At 35.5% G+C, this 15,661-nt stretch overlaps 1 protein-coding gene across 6 annotated transcripts in view; it reads left to right on the forward strand.

Annotated features, from left to right (window-relative positions):
• Positions 1 to 6,707: 6,707 nt before the first annotated feature.
• Hph (HIF prolyl hydroxylase) overlaps positions 6,708 to 15,661 on the forward strand; it is a 63,814-nt gene continuing 54,860 nt past the window's right edge. For all 6 annotated transcript variants that reach the window (XM_090374989.1, XM_090374990.1, XM_090374992.1 and 3 more), the window contains exon 1: positions 6,708 to 7,860. In XM_090374989.1, the coding sequence (XP_090231115.1) occupies positions 6,727 to 7,860 (1,134 nt within the window). In that variant the 5' untranslated portion in view covers positions 6,708 to 6,726. The remainder of the gene's footprint in view (positions 7,861 to 15,661) is intronic.

The following is a 15,661-nucleotide window of genomic DNA, read 5'->3' on the forward strand; positions in this document are numbered from 1 at the left end:
GGATTGAGATCTGCTGATCATGCTGGCCAGAACTGCAGAAAGTCTAGAAATGATGCAATCATTTCTGAATGTTGAACGAAGCAGTTCCTTCACTTGTCGACCAATGTGGGGGAGGGGGCACCATCGTACACAAACACTATGGTCTCCAAGCATTGCCTCTCTTGCAGAGCGGGAATAATGTTATCTCTTAGACGAGCGCAGTACCATGCACTAGTTACCATACACCTTAATGAGGTATAGACTTCAAAGAAAAATGGACTGATTATAAACTCTGCTGTGAATCCACACCATACTGTAATGTATGGACTTTGTAGTGGTCTTTCATGCACAGCAGATGGACAAGAATATTCGGCAGTTTTGTGAATTTACAGCCCCATGAAGAGTGAAATGTGCCCCATCAGACCACAAGATCATTCAAGCCCATGTACCATTCGAGACAGAAATCGTAGAGCAAAGTCTATTCGTTGTTGCTGATCACAGGCCTTTAGTTTTTGCACTGCATGAATCTTGCGCTATTTTACGCTGGTTCCCATACAAGTATGGGAACCAGTGTAAAATTATTCGAAGCACTTTATGTATGGTAGACCAAGGAAGGTTCAAGTCTCTTGACACACCTCTGGTACTACTGACTAGTAGCGTTTCACATTCTGACCATTGAAACCGCCACTACCTCCGTTTCGATACGTGGTTGTCCGCTGCCTGGAATTACACCTAACTCTGCAGTCGTTCACTTCAAATTTCTTTATTAGTTTTCAAAGTGCCACTGACACAGAGGTCCTTTACGCAAACCTTTAAGTTTCTGATATTCACGTAGTGCTGTATTAGCGTTATTATTCTGGCAGAACAGCTTTACTAAAAGAGCACGTTCCTTTTTTGTAAGAGCCATAATGGTTATTGACGATGGCGTTGGCCTTTTTGCTATTATCTAACAGGATGTCATTTGTGTAAGCAGCATGTCTTGAAGTAAATGACAACTTTTACATATGTGCAGCACCGTTTTTCCCCTGGTGGCAGAAACTTGAACAAATCTCTTCCACAAATTGCCCCCACACCCCAAACCCCAAATGACACACCCACCGACCTTGCCAATGCCAACCGCCCTGACACTAGGGTCCCCCGAACAGGGAGACCCTAGTGTCCGGTTATAACCACCTTATAACCACCAAGTGTGTGTATATATATATACATATATATATATAGACACTTGGTATATATATATATATATATATATATATATATATATATATGTGTGTTAGTAAATTAATAAGAGGAGTTTACCTCAATATAGTACGTAGAACACTTCCGTATGATACCCTCCAGAAATTAAAACGGAAAAATCGACAACTTACCGGTACATTAAAGTAAAATATAAATAATTAAATAATCAATTTAACACAATTCAAATCAATTTAAAACAATTAAAATTCAAATTAACGCAATTAAAAGAATCTAACGAAAATATTCAAAACGATTTTCCTTCCTATTTTCGTTATTTTTAATATTTTTGAAAATATCTAACGAAAATATTCAAAATATTTTGAATAATTTCGTTATTCTTTTAATTGCGTTAATTTGAATTTTAATTGTTTTAAATTGATTTGAATTGTGTTAAATTGATTATTTAATTATTTATATTTTACTTTAATGTACCGGTAAGTTGTCGATTTTTCCGTTTTAATTTCTGGAGGGTATCATACGGAAGTGTTGAAGTGTTCTACGTACTATATTGAGGTAAACTCCTGTTATTAATTTACTAATATTATTATCAACATAGAACATATTGAGTATTACAGCTCTGATTCATACTATCTAATATATATGTGTGTGTGAGCATTGCCGTCTTTCTCATAATTTCGGTGAATGGCCTCTGACGAAGACACTGAAATTAGGAAAAACACTGCAATGTAACCTTTCTGGTCGCCTTTTCATTTCTTATTTTAATTTCTTACCAACTATGTGTTCCTGTTTTGTCTCTTACCTGATATCCTACCATATATCACTACACGCCTTGTCCATTTCGTAGAATTCACTTCTGGTGTATACCGTAGATTCAATATGATTAAACAAAACTTTCACTTTCTTCATAATAGATATATGTATACACATTATGGCTGTAGGGTATGTTTTGCTAATGCAGTGTCCCTGGTCCATAATCAACACTATCTTCATTTTCGCACTCTCCAAACTCTATTATTATTATTATTATTATTATTATTACTAGCTATATGGTGCAAGGAAGCCCGAGGCTTATGCTGCACCAGCCAAAAAAAATTCCTGAGTTAACCTGGGAGATAGAGAGAGAGAGTCAAAAGGGAATCACCAAGAAAAAGAAGAATGATGATATCCAGCTCAGGACCCTGGGTGTGCCAAGCCCATATTCACCAGATGTCAGCCCCTGGGGTTATGATTACTTATATTAATATTATTCTTTTATTATATATGTGTGTATATATATATATATATATATATAATGTGATGTAAAAGTTAGGCAAAAGTAATAAAAATAAATAAATATGAATATGAAGCTATCATTAGAGGCAGCAAATGTACATCCTCCACATGAAGCCTAATTATATCTGCATAAGGACCACCGCCATGCAAATGCTCTGCATTGGTTGATCTATCGGAGAATGGAAGGGTGGTTTGGTTCTTCGATATTTCCGCCTTTGCGATGATTTTATGGCGATTGAAATGCAGCGATTCCATGACCATTATTGGCCTCGTGGTCCTCTGTCGATATGGGGCATAATGGTCAGTCTATCATTTTGATATTTTAGTTTTTGTAGTTTCTTTAACCCCTTTTTGATGATATTTCACGTCTTTTGGAACTGGTACCTTCGAGGGGGGGTACCGCTAAATTATATATAATTGACATTATTTTAAATTTACATCGTTTTTATTAATTGGGTTTAATGACTAAATTATACAGGGGATTATCGACTACCTTTTTTGTCTTATTATTTCTACTTTCCCTTCCCTGTTTGTTTATTTTATATTATTTTGCGTTTCGTTTCGCTCTGCATTTTTGCCGTACTACTGGCTGATGTTTTTTATTTTAAATATCATATTTATTTTAATTATCAGATATATATGTATGTTTGAATAATGACATTAAGAAAATAAAATGAAATAAATAAATAAGAAAATAAAATGAAATAAATAAATAAGAAAATAAATATAAAGCTATCATTAGAGGCAGAAAAAATACACATCCTCCACATGAGGCCAATTACATAACCTATAATAAACATAAAATCAAACCAAAACACATGCCGGTAGCATGACAAAACCGTAGAGCGAAAACCCAACACAAAAATTAAATCAACAGGGAGGGGGAAAGCAAAGGTAACAAGACAGAAACCGCAGCCGAAAGCCCCAAACAATTTAGAAATCCAATCAATAGCAAATCCATATCAAAATTTAAAATACAAAGCCAATCATACAGAAACTGATATTGAGAAAGCGTATGACACAACTTGGAAATTTGGCATCTTAAAAGATCTGTATAGCGTCGGTCTTAGAGGGCATCTCCCTCTAAGACAAATTAATAAATTCAAATTGAGGAAGGACGGATGTCGGATAGATGTGCGGAAATTTGCCTTTGGCCAGCGGGTGGTTGGTTGGTGGAACTGACTTCCATCACTTGTTGTTGAAGCTAGCCTAAACAAATTTAAGGCTCAACTGGACAGGTATTTCGAGCGAACGGAGGGGTGAAATGGGAGTGGTGTGTTTTTTTTTTTTTTTTTTTTGGCTGATGCTGAATAAGCTTGCTTTCTTGCATCATATGCCTCTACTAATGCTAATGCTAAAGACCGACGTTTATTAAAAACTTTTTAGCCAATCGGCCTTTCCAAGTTGTTTTCCGAGAGTGAGATTATCACACTTTCTCGTCTACTTTGCCAAGAGGAAGGAGAACCAGAAGGATCAGCACTATGTGTCATGCTTTTTGCCATGAAAGTAAATGCCATCACAACATAACTTCCTCCTACTGTAAGCAGCACCCTCTATGGTGAAGACTTGAACATATTCTCTCAGTCATGCGACATGAGAATTGTTGAACGACAACTGCGATAAGCCATTGATCGCCTTAATTCCTGGACACTTCCTAATGGATTCATGTTCTTGCTTCAGCAGACCGTTTGCGTACATTTTTGTCTTAAGCGAAATATTCATCCTGACTCTGAATTGAGGCTCGGACAAAACGCTATTCCAGTAGTGCAAGACACTAAATTCTTATGACTCATATTTGATAAAAGTTTTCTGGAACACATTCAACAACTCCGTACAAAGTGCATTGTCTGAATATTCTTCGTGCTCTCTCCTCTATATCTTGGGATGCGGAGCGATGCACCCAACTAAGCATTTACCGTGTATTCGTACGATCTAGACTAGACTACGAGTCCAAAGTATACGCATTGGTCAGAAAGAGTGTACTTCGATGGCTGGACTCTGTCCGTAATCAGGCTATCCTTATTTTCACTGGAGCAAATCGAACATCTCCTGTCCAACGCTTATACGTTGAAGCAACGTATAAGCGCTGAACAGGGTAGAGTTAGCCTTGGATCACATTCGTAATTGCTAGTACCAACGGTTCATTTTATATTCTGATTCTTTGAGCGTCTTAGAGGCTTTATTATTATTAGCCATGTTGTGCAAGGAAGCCTGAGGCTTTTGCTGCAACAGCCAAAAAAAAATTTCTGAGTTATCCTGAGAGAGAGAGAGAGAGAGAGAGAGAGAGAGAGAGAGAGAGAGAGAAGAATGATGATATACAGCTCAGGACGTTGAGTGTGCCAAGTCCATACATACCAGATGTGAGCCCCTATCGGTGAGATATAATCCTCATTCATTTTATAATCCTCAATGCATTTTATCACTTTTAGCCATCTGACTTTAATTTATATACATATATATAAAATAAAGCATACATTTTTAACATATATACCGCCTTTTAAACATATACTTATCCTTTTGACCAGATAATCTCCTTTAAAGTTACCAGAACCTTTTTTTTTTATCTTGTCTTGGCCCATAATAACAATTGCTGCTGACGCGCCAGTAAAATCGTATAACAAACCAGACAGCACTCAGCGGTCCATCATTTTACACTTTGGACCAGTTCCATGTAGAAAACAGCAGGAATATGTGTTTATTCTTCCAATGTAGTTGCCAGTTCATTTGTAGATGAAGAGCATATTATCCATGCCCTTATTTGGCATTCTGGTTCATTCAAAGGAGGGGAAATCAGGAGAGTTGTTGCACTGCTCACTCTATGCGACAGAGCATTATCATGCCAGGATATGGATAGCCCCATCTCCGTAGAACTACTAGAGTTTGAGTACCACAGATTTGCAAAAGATATCAGTATACTATTCGGCACTAATTGTTTTCTACCACCAGTGGTCAGAGTTTGGACCACGAGAAGCATCCTCAAACCACAACCCCACCTCACCTCAGTGAACTTCATTGTGGGCACAATATATTGCTGTATTTTTTCCAGAATTCTCCTCGTGTACATTCTGAAATGACAATTGCACGATGTGACTCATTTCTACATAGGCCCTGTTTCTACTGTTCAATAGTCTGACCTTTTCGGTTTTGGCATCACTGCAAATGCGTCTAGTGTTGTTTGGTGTGATGTGGTGCATGTGTGCCAGAGCTCTGCCATGAAAACCCATGCTGCACAGCTCATTATCGGTCATGGATGCATTTATAAACACATACATGGAGTTTCAACTTAATTTGTTCCACTCGGTGCCCACTCGAAATTCTTCACGGAACGCAATTTCTATCTGTCAGTTTTTTTTTTTTTTTTTTTTGGCTCAGACTCGCATTGCTCTCCTTCTTCCATATTTTCATTACATCGGCTACGATTGACTATGCAACTTCAAACATGTGCCTATAGCAAATAATGAAAAATTTCTAATGTCAGATCTAACGATTAACTCCCTCTGAAATACCATAAGCGTCTCTCCACAACCCAACTGCTTATATGCAAGGTCCACCTCCCCAGTAAACTGGAGTTTTTTCGTCCATCAAAAAAGCAAGTCGACTAGGAATTTTAAACCAGCTATTGCTTCGTATACATCTCATTAGCACCATTCACTACATTAGAAAGGTTTCCTGAATACTTTTGGTAGCGTAGCGTACATAAACTAGATTCATCAAACGCTCCAGGAAAGCGAAACTCTAATGATCGCATGTTTTGACAGTAGATCTGGTAGAGCTCACAAGAAAGACTATCTTTCTTTTTCCTCTTTCCTTTCCTTTATTTTGAAGCTCACGAATACTCCAATTTAAGTAACATATTATTTCCTTTTTAGGAAAAAGTGTAACATTCGTACGACCACCAATTCTTAACGCATCGTAACATTTTAGCTGATTCCAGTTCTCCTGCGTAACCAAACTGAATGTTTATTCCCTCTATGAAAAAGAAGTAGCTAACCAGCTAGTTTCATAATCGAATATCTAGAACTATTTTGATTTTGATTAATGAAGACCTTTTCTGTGAATAATGCTTTTACATGTATTTGAAACTACGGGTTTTTTTTTTTTTTTTTATTATTATTATTTTTTGTATTAATAGCTATTTTTTATATATTATTGTTATGATGTGTTTTTAATTCTAAGAGGGCGCTTTGTCTTTGATTTTCAGATTTCATAGTACGTGCTAGAGATATACTAAAGGACATTTAGTGCGTACTGTTATTCTGATCTAGTGATTGAACTATGTCTCAGGGCGGACGTGACCTATCCAGCGTTCCTTGCTGGTGTCAGTGGTGTGGTGCAGTTGAGAATTTAAGGAGATGTAGTCAGTGTCATAGTGTATACTATTGCTGCAAAGAACATCAAATACATCATTGGAAATTTCATAAAAAGACATGTACTAAAAGTGCAGCTGTGCAAAGCGCAACGCAAGTATTGCCATCCGGGTGTGCAATAACAGAAAATTCCCAACAAAACACTAGTCCTATTACTTCTGTTATTGGCCAACCGTCGTTATTTCCACAAACAAGTACAACATGTATTCCTGTAAGTCATGGACTGTCATCTCTGTCATCGTTGTGGTGTGATAGCACGTTTGACTCCATTAGCACGACTCAAGGGCGTCAGAACCATTTACAAGGTGAACAAAGTCCAGTACTTCAAATTAGAAACGGCTTAAGTGAAATGCGAGTTACAAGTTCGATTGGAAGCGTTGGGACACTACCAGATATTGGTCTCTTGTCATCACAGGTGAGCGGTAATAATAGTTATATCAATAACATGTTGGGTCCATATAATTTTGGTGGTGCATGTGGAGTGAATATGTCGGATGCCAGTAGAACAGAAAGCCCATCATTCGATTTAACCGCACAGACTGTTCAAGATGAATTTAATGATATTGTGAGTGGTGTAAGTCCTTTAGAGAATAATCCCTTTTTGCATAGATTGGTTTTATCAGCTGTTAACAATAAACAAAACAATGGACAAATTGAATCTGACAGAGTAACTACAGAGGGTCGGATCCATCAACCAACGCCACAGTGGTTGCAAACAGTGTGTTCTCATGTTCTTCACGACATGAATAGGTATGGAATATGTGTTGTTGATAACTTCCTTGGACAGCAATGGGGCGAAGCAATTTTCAACGAGGTTGATTCTTTATATAGGCAAGGGATGTTCCGAGAAGGTAAACTAGTCAGTGATAGGGGATCTTCACAAGCAATCAGGGGGGATCACACAATGTGGGTTGATGGCAAAGAACCCAAATGCCGAAATATTGGCTTTTTAATTCAGACTTTGGATAGTATTATTGGAAGGTGCAATAAAATGAAAAACAATGGCCTTATGGGACAGTATGACTTGAGCGAAAGAACTAAGGTAAGTTAATATTCTGTTCAATAACGTGAGAATTAATAGTGCACGCTTTCACATATTTTTATATCAGAAAAAAATTATAATGGTATAAAGGAATAGTTTAAAAAATAACACTACACTGTTGCTTTTTTTATGTCATAACTGTGGTACATTTTTGTCCTTCCAATACCTGCTTTGAAATAGAATCATGCTTATTTTCTAAATAAAGGAGTAATATTTGTAATCCTAACAGTGGATTTATATACAAAAATTAGGGGTAAATTTATGAAATAAAGTTTCATGTACAGAAGTGCATTTGAGTTTTTAATTTTATGATTTTTGTTCTTTATAAATTGCCCTTGCATTTGGATAGCCACGTGTAAAAAAAAGTTTATGTATAATCACATTTTATTTTAGGGGTTTCTTTTGCATTTTGATCACTTTGAAATTTTTCCAAGCAAAAATTCTGAAAATATGCCTGTGAAAAATTTATTTAATCAGCAGTATGTATAATAAGATTTAAGTGCTTTTACATATAGCTAAATTTTATTCAAAAGTCCAGTGAATACTGTTGTGTGTAAATTATGTTACTCACACAGAATTTGGAACCGGTTTATAATGGTTTCATTTTTTGTTAATCCCCCCCCCCATAGACCAAACCGAATGTTTATTCCCTCAATGAAAGAGAAGTAGCTTACCAGCTAGTTTGATAATTGAATATCATGTCTAGAACTATTTTGACTTTGATTAAAAAAAAAAAAAAAATGATTTATAGACTTGATTGGAGTCGATGCTCTGTGAGAGGATAATAAAATGATTGGAGGCAAAGTTTTCACTATTATAAGTGATTCCAGAACTAGGAGCCATAAATTCAAATTATGGGGAAAGTGATTTATACTGGATTGCATTATGTTTTCTTTTAGCCAGTGAATTACTGGAATAAGTTATCTCCATGCAGCGCTGGACTAGGGTATTCCCTCTCCCCGGGGCAGAAAGATTATTTTGGCATCCCTTTGCATATCCTAGAAATCTGTGTTAAGGGTGGCGATCCCGAGCTATAATCAGCTTCTGGCACCCATATAAGAATGGCGTCTGGGGCGATTGCCCTGTTAGCCCATGCCTTAATCTGGCGCTGTCTCCCTGGGTAGTTGAGGCTTACTACAACCTTGGGTAAATTCAAAAATCAGCTGGATAGCTACCTGAGGAGGGAAACATAGATTGTTTATTTTCTTTCTTTCTTTATTTATTTTTGGCTAGTGCAGCAAAAATCTGTGGCTTCCTTGCACTATATGGATAACTAAAACATACAACTTTAAAGTGGTCTTTGTAGGCTAGTTGCCAGATGGTCCATTGGACTGAACATGTTGATAATGTTCTAAAAGAAAGTCTAGGTCAGATAACAGAAAGGAATGTATTACAGGTGTGATTTGCTTACATATAGTAAAGAAACCGTATGTTGATTTCAACATTCTTCGATTGTTTTATGTCTCTGTGCATGCTTTGTTTTAATTTGTCTGTGTGCAGTTCAAATGGGAAAGGGTTGTTCTTTCTGAACAAAAACTTGACCTCATCAGTAAACACGATAAAGATGCTAACGTATCAACTTTAATAAGGATTTACAACGTTGGACTATACATATATATGTGATATATATTTTGAATGGATTAAGCTAGCTCAGTGCTGATGGCATTCTATCTCTTGCTCAGCCTACACACAAGGGGATATAAATTCAAACTGAAGATGGATGGTCGCAGGATAAATGTGGTGGGGGAGTTTGCCTGCAACAGGTGGTGGATCGTTGGAACAAATTTCGATCTGTTGTTGTGGAAGTGAGTAGTTTGAATAAATTCAAAGAACTAGACAAATTATTGGAGATGAAGTAGCAATTTTTTTTTTTTTTTTGGCTGATGCTCTATAAGCTTGCTTTCTTGCATCATTTGCCAATACTAATACTATGTGTTAAAAAAATAAAAGACATTAACTGAATTTTTAGGAGTTTCTGATTGTGTATGCTGTAGTATACTTTTATAAATATGTATATATAAAAAACTTTTTTGTCACATTTAACCCTTTCATGAGTGAGTTGCCCATACAATGTGGCCCCCCTATAGTTAGTTTTTAATAACTGTTTCTATTTCAATATACTGTGGAGTGAGTTTTTTCATGAAGTTTTGTAAAATGAAAACTGTACATAAATACTTTTAAATATTAATTTCTTCTTATTTTGAATCAGTTGTTCAGCATTAGAGTAAAATTATCATTAAAAATGAAACCAGATTTAAAAAAAAGAGAAATGTTTGAAAAAATATATAAAATATTTTGCTAAAAAAATCAGCCTCATCATTACTTTTTTTTTTTTATTTTTTTTTTTACAGAAATAATATCCTCTACATCTTTTATAATATCCTCTACCTCAAGAAGCTCAATAAATAAAATCACATGCAGGTGTGATTTTATTTATTGAGCTTCTTGATATTTTATACAAATTGTGAAATTGAGTTTAAATAAAAACAAAATAGTTATATTAAAAGAATTTTGATTAAAACATGTTAATTAAAAATAATACTTTTAGCAGGTAAGCTTTACGTTCTTTGCACCCATTATGTATTAAAAACAAGGCTCTACGGTGTAATAGTAGGGTTTAAAGTTTTATTTGACTGAAGAATTGAATAATTTCTTGGAGGTCAGTTATATTTTTTACCAGTGGGTTCCTCGGAATCTCTCAACAATTTGCTTCTACCAGACCAGTACTGGGATTCAAATAATTTAACAACTGGTTCGTTGCCCTAATGACCGTTCTAAGTATAAAAAAACTGTATAACGAAAGGTAGTTTATTATTTCATGCAGTTAATACTTAAATAAGAACAACAAAAGAGGTCCGCAAAACTAGATTATGTTATAAGAAACAGTTTTAAAATATTAATGAAAAAATATTAAATAATGCCTGACAAAAAACAATAAAACTGTTATTTAAGATATTTCCATATTGCTTCTTGATTGGCGTCCTCACTTGCAATTTTCTTCGCTTTTATCCGAGCCTTATCGGCTGAGTGATTTATCCTTAACCATCTTTTCACTTTAGGAGTAGGATCCCATTCCTTTAGAGGTAGGCCGATTAGACTAATAGTCATTGTGTTTGATGTATTAGAAACAGTTAGGCGACTTCTCTTCTCTGAACATATTATGTTCATCTTTGAAAAACCCCTTTCCGCTTCTGCTGAACTTACAGTAATTTTTCCGACAATATTTTTAGCTCTTTGAACACTTTCAGGAATTGCATAATTCTGGAAATTTTTTTAAAACGTTTTCCACGAAATCTCGATAATCATTAATATCAATTTGGTAATTAAAAATGTCATTAAATATGAGCAATTGTTCTTCAGCTGCTTTCCATGGAACTAGTACTTCTTCAATATTCCAGTAATCTGGCTACAAAAAATTGAGAAATTGTAATTTATTCCTATCTTGAAATTGGCTACAACTTGCTTTTAAATGTTCACAATCCATTAGTCTTTTTTTCAAATTTGTTACGATGTTTTCTAAAAGTCTTCCCCGAGGAAGCCCGACAAATCGATGATTTTCTACAAATTTTATATTTTTTGAAGGTTTCTGAGTAATTAATTCATCAACTTTTTTTTCGTTTGGACCCTTTTCCTTTCCAAGCATTTGAAATGCTTTAATAGATCTTATCACGAGTTTTTCAGCCTTTATTATGTCTATATTTCTTGCTTGCAGTGCATTTGAAAGAAGAGAAATTTTGTTTAAAATATAAATCATCAATGCCAAATCAGTTATAAAATATATATTTTCAAGACGGGCAGTCATACCTGAGTACTTTTTTTTTTTTTTAATAAAAATAGTGATGTAGCGCTGGATAAGCGCACTACACAGCTAGGGTTGACCTTAAACTACAGGCAGCCCATCTTGGTCCCAAAACTCTACCAATCTTTATAATTTCAATTCCAAGTTGTTCGGATATTTTAGAAAGTTCAATTTGGTTCTTATTGGATTGATGAAAAGTAGTATATATCTTATCAATAAATATTTTAAAATGATTTACTTGCTTTATTTCCTTTATGGAATCATCTAAAACAAGATGGAGGCGATGATTTAAACAGTGCCTTATTATTATGTTTGGAAACTCTTTTGCAATCCTAGTGCTCACTCCAGATTTTCTCCAAAGCATAACGCTGGCACCATCGGAGCAAAATCCTATTAAATTTTTTTCTAGGTAGTTCAACAACTGGTTCGCCGAACTCAACAAAAAATTAGGTATCGGTTCTGCCGAACCGGTGCGAACTGGCTGAATCCCACCACTGTACCAGACCATATTTTTTTTTATAATGTAAGATTGGTTGTGTTCTTATATAAGATCCTAATTTGATAGTTTGATCATATTTTAATCTAAACTTTCATAAAATTATCTATATATTTACTGTACTGTTTACGCAAATGGCTTCTGACTTAATGAAAAATTTTTTAGTCTCACTTGATATCATTGTCAACTGCAACGTGAATTAAGTGATGAATATCAGTAACATAATGGGAAGTGCAGTGCATTTACAGCACTTAATTTTTTATATCATTGCTTTCTTGTACTCTGCTCTAGTTTTTATTTGCCAGGAACATCTGACCATATTTTGCTAATTTTTATCATTATTCTTTTTGAAACTGAGGCAATAGTTACACTGTTTACAACTGTTGCCAAAAAATGATAGCTGAAAATATGGATTTTTTTCCCCCCAAACATGTCTGCCATTCGTGACTCAAGGACTTTTCTTCATGAGTTATTCCAGGTGTTCCAGCCTGCAGACATGCAAGTCAGCTTATGAATGCACACTTTGCAGACATTATACCTGATAAGCTACATAAACTGGGGGATTATGACCAATACCCCAAATTGAAGGAATAATGGTGGGTAGTTTTTTTTTTTTAACTGATGTGCTATAAGCTTGCTTTCTTGTATCATTTGCCACTACTAATACCAATACAATTTATTTGACACCAAAAATCCCCAAAGACCCAAATCACATTGCCAAACAGATGTCTTGTTTTCAGAGACTTTGCAATTTGCAAGATTGAAATTTTGCCTTATAAGAATATCTCTTTTTGTTAATAACTAGGGGACTAATATTTAGTCCCCATAAAGGAAATTTTTGCTATATTCAGGGAGATCCATAAGTAAAGGAACTCATTGGCTGTAAATAATAGCACTATTTTAAATATATATTTTAATTAATGCTGGCACAATAGAAAGGGCATACATAAACTTAAAAAGAAAAAAAAAAAGTACATCTGTTAAATATGGCTACTATTTTGGTCTTTACAAAATTGTCTTTTAGGCACATAAAGACAAACAGCGAGGCAAAATTCCTCAGAAATGTTCTCAAATTCTCTAACTATTGATACTGCAAAGCACAGCAGAGACCTGTATGTATTACTAAATAATTTATCCATTAAGAATCCCCACGAAAGGTAATCATGGGGTGTTAAATTCAGAGAGCACAGTGGCCATTCAGTGGAACCCACCATCCAGTTTATTGTACTGGAAACTTTTCATCTAAGAATTTGTGGACAATTTTTGCATGGTGAGTGGTGCTCCATGTTGTATAAGAATGCTAAAAATGATTTTGATCTGCATTAATGGAATCATTTTGTCTTTTAGCAGTCTTGGGTTGCTTTCTCCTGTCACAGTTACCTCAAGGGAAAAAAGAGCTGAGAACACCTTCTGTCCAAATTCCATCCCAGACTGTCAAGCCAGGAGCATTTAAATCCTTGTTAAATAATAAATGGCAGTTGTTAAGATAGTAATAAACACAGTTATGGTGATTAACAGTTCCATTTAGTTTAAATATGGTTTCGTCAGTCCACAACACCAGTGATATCTGGGTTTGTAACACTCAAGCCCAAAAACCATTCAGAAAATTCTAATCTATCTGGATTGGCTTATTTAAACTTTGTAGCAATGGAATGATAAGCTTTGTATTTAAGTTCCTTTATGATTCTTTTTAAGCTTGTTTTAGGTATTTTAAGTTCTAGACTCTCTTTGACATTTTTTTTTCAGACTTCTCTCCATATCCTCTCTTACAAGTTCTAAATTGGCATATCTTTCAGATACAAGGCATACTAGGTTTTGGTAGGTTGTACAAGGCTGTTCACACTTCATCAGACTTATTATTAGTATCTGTAGTGGAAAATGATGCAAAAAGCAAGCTTATACAGCATCAGCCAAAAAAAAAAAAAAAAAAAACTTCTCTTTTCATCCATCCATCCCCTCCAATTGTTTGTCTAGTTTTTACTTGAATTTCTTCAAGCTATCCACTTCCATAACAACAGATGGAAGTTTGTTCTAGTAATCAACCACCCGGTGGCTAAAGGCAAACTTCTGCACATCTATTCTGCAATCATCCTTCCTCAATTTGAATTTATGCCCCCTCATGTGTGTAGTCTGAGCTAGAGAAAGAATGCCATGAGCTTGCTCAATCCATTCAAAGCCTTATCACACCTCAATCAGATCTCCTCGCAGATGCTTAGCCTCCAGATGCTACAATTTGCAGAACTGAAGCCTTCCATTCCCTTCATCAATGTCGCCTCCGTAGCCAGGTGGGAAGGAGCAGTAGTGCATATCACATGCTTCTTGATTAGACCGGGGTTCGAGCCCGTCACCACCAAATACGGAAGATGCGGAAAGGTCAGGGAATGACCACCGCATATCCCGGAGCAATATGACCTTAGTTGCTAATGCTCCTAAAAACCAAAACAACAACAACAACCCTTCATCAATCTTGTCTTCTCTGCACCCTTTCCAACAGAACTACATCCTTTCTAAAATGAGGTCTCCAGAGTACTCAAGATGTTTCCTAACCATTGCCTTGTACAATGGGAACTCTGCTATCAAAGTTCCTGTATATCATTGACAAAACCCCATGTGAGCTTGCCTAGCAACCTGTCTGCATTGCTCGGAGAAATTCGTATCTGACTGCACCCACAGGACTTTTTCATTCTCCAGTACTCTGAATGTAGTATCACATAGTTGGTAGTGATATCACACAGTTAATCTGGGATTACTGCTACACATGTGCAGTACCTTGCATTTGTCAATGTGAAGCTTCAACTGCCATTTCTCAGCCTAATTGCCTAATTTTTTTTAGATCTTGTTGTAGTAGCATACTGTCATTATTGTTGTTAACTACCCTGTCAGTCTGTATTATCTCCAAATTTAGACATTAAGCCAGATATACCTTCATCAGTATCATTAATAAATACAGTGAACAACAATATGCCTAGCACTGAACCCTGGAGGACTCCACTAATAACATAAGTCCACGAAGAGCAGTATCAATTGATAACTACTCTCTCTGTCTTCTCCCATTCAACCATCCCTTTATCCATAGCAGTAACTGGTCTTTAATGTTAAGCTGCTCAAATTTGTACAGCAGTTTTTTATGTGCAACACTATCAAAAAAGACTGCTGTACAAATTGGAGCAGTGTGGCATTAAGGACAGTTGTGAAGGAATTCTTCAAAATTTTCTTTATAGTATTTATTGTGTGTGTGGTTTATGTCCAAAACAACTTGAATTGGCATGCAAGTTCTGCAGCATTTTCTTATTTTGCATGCCACTTTAAAGTTTCAGAAACTTATTTATTTTAAAGTTCACGGTACCTTTCCTGTTTTCAGATTATTCATTCTAAAACAAGAATAATAAAAATAATTATAAACTATTTTTCAAATAACTTATACATGTTTAAATCAGCAGTTATTCAAAATAGTTTCCTTACTTAGGACACCCTGTGTGTGTTATTTTATATATATTTTTTTCCCT

The sequence above is a fragment of the Mastigoproctus giganteus genome, chromosome 6 (assembly GCF_048544385.1).
Source record: "Mastigoproctus giganteus isolate SK-2022 chromosome 6, ASM4854438v1, whole genome shotgun sequence".
Lineage (NCBI taxonomy): Eukaryota > Metazoa > Arthropoda > Arachnida > Uropygi > Thelyphonidae > Mastigoproctus > Mastigoproctus giganteus.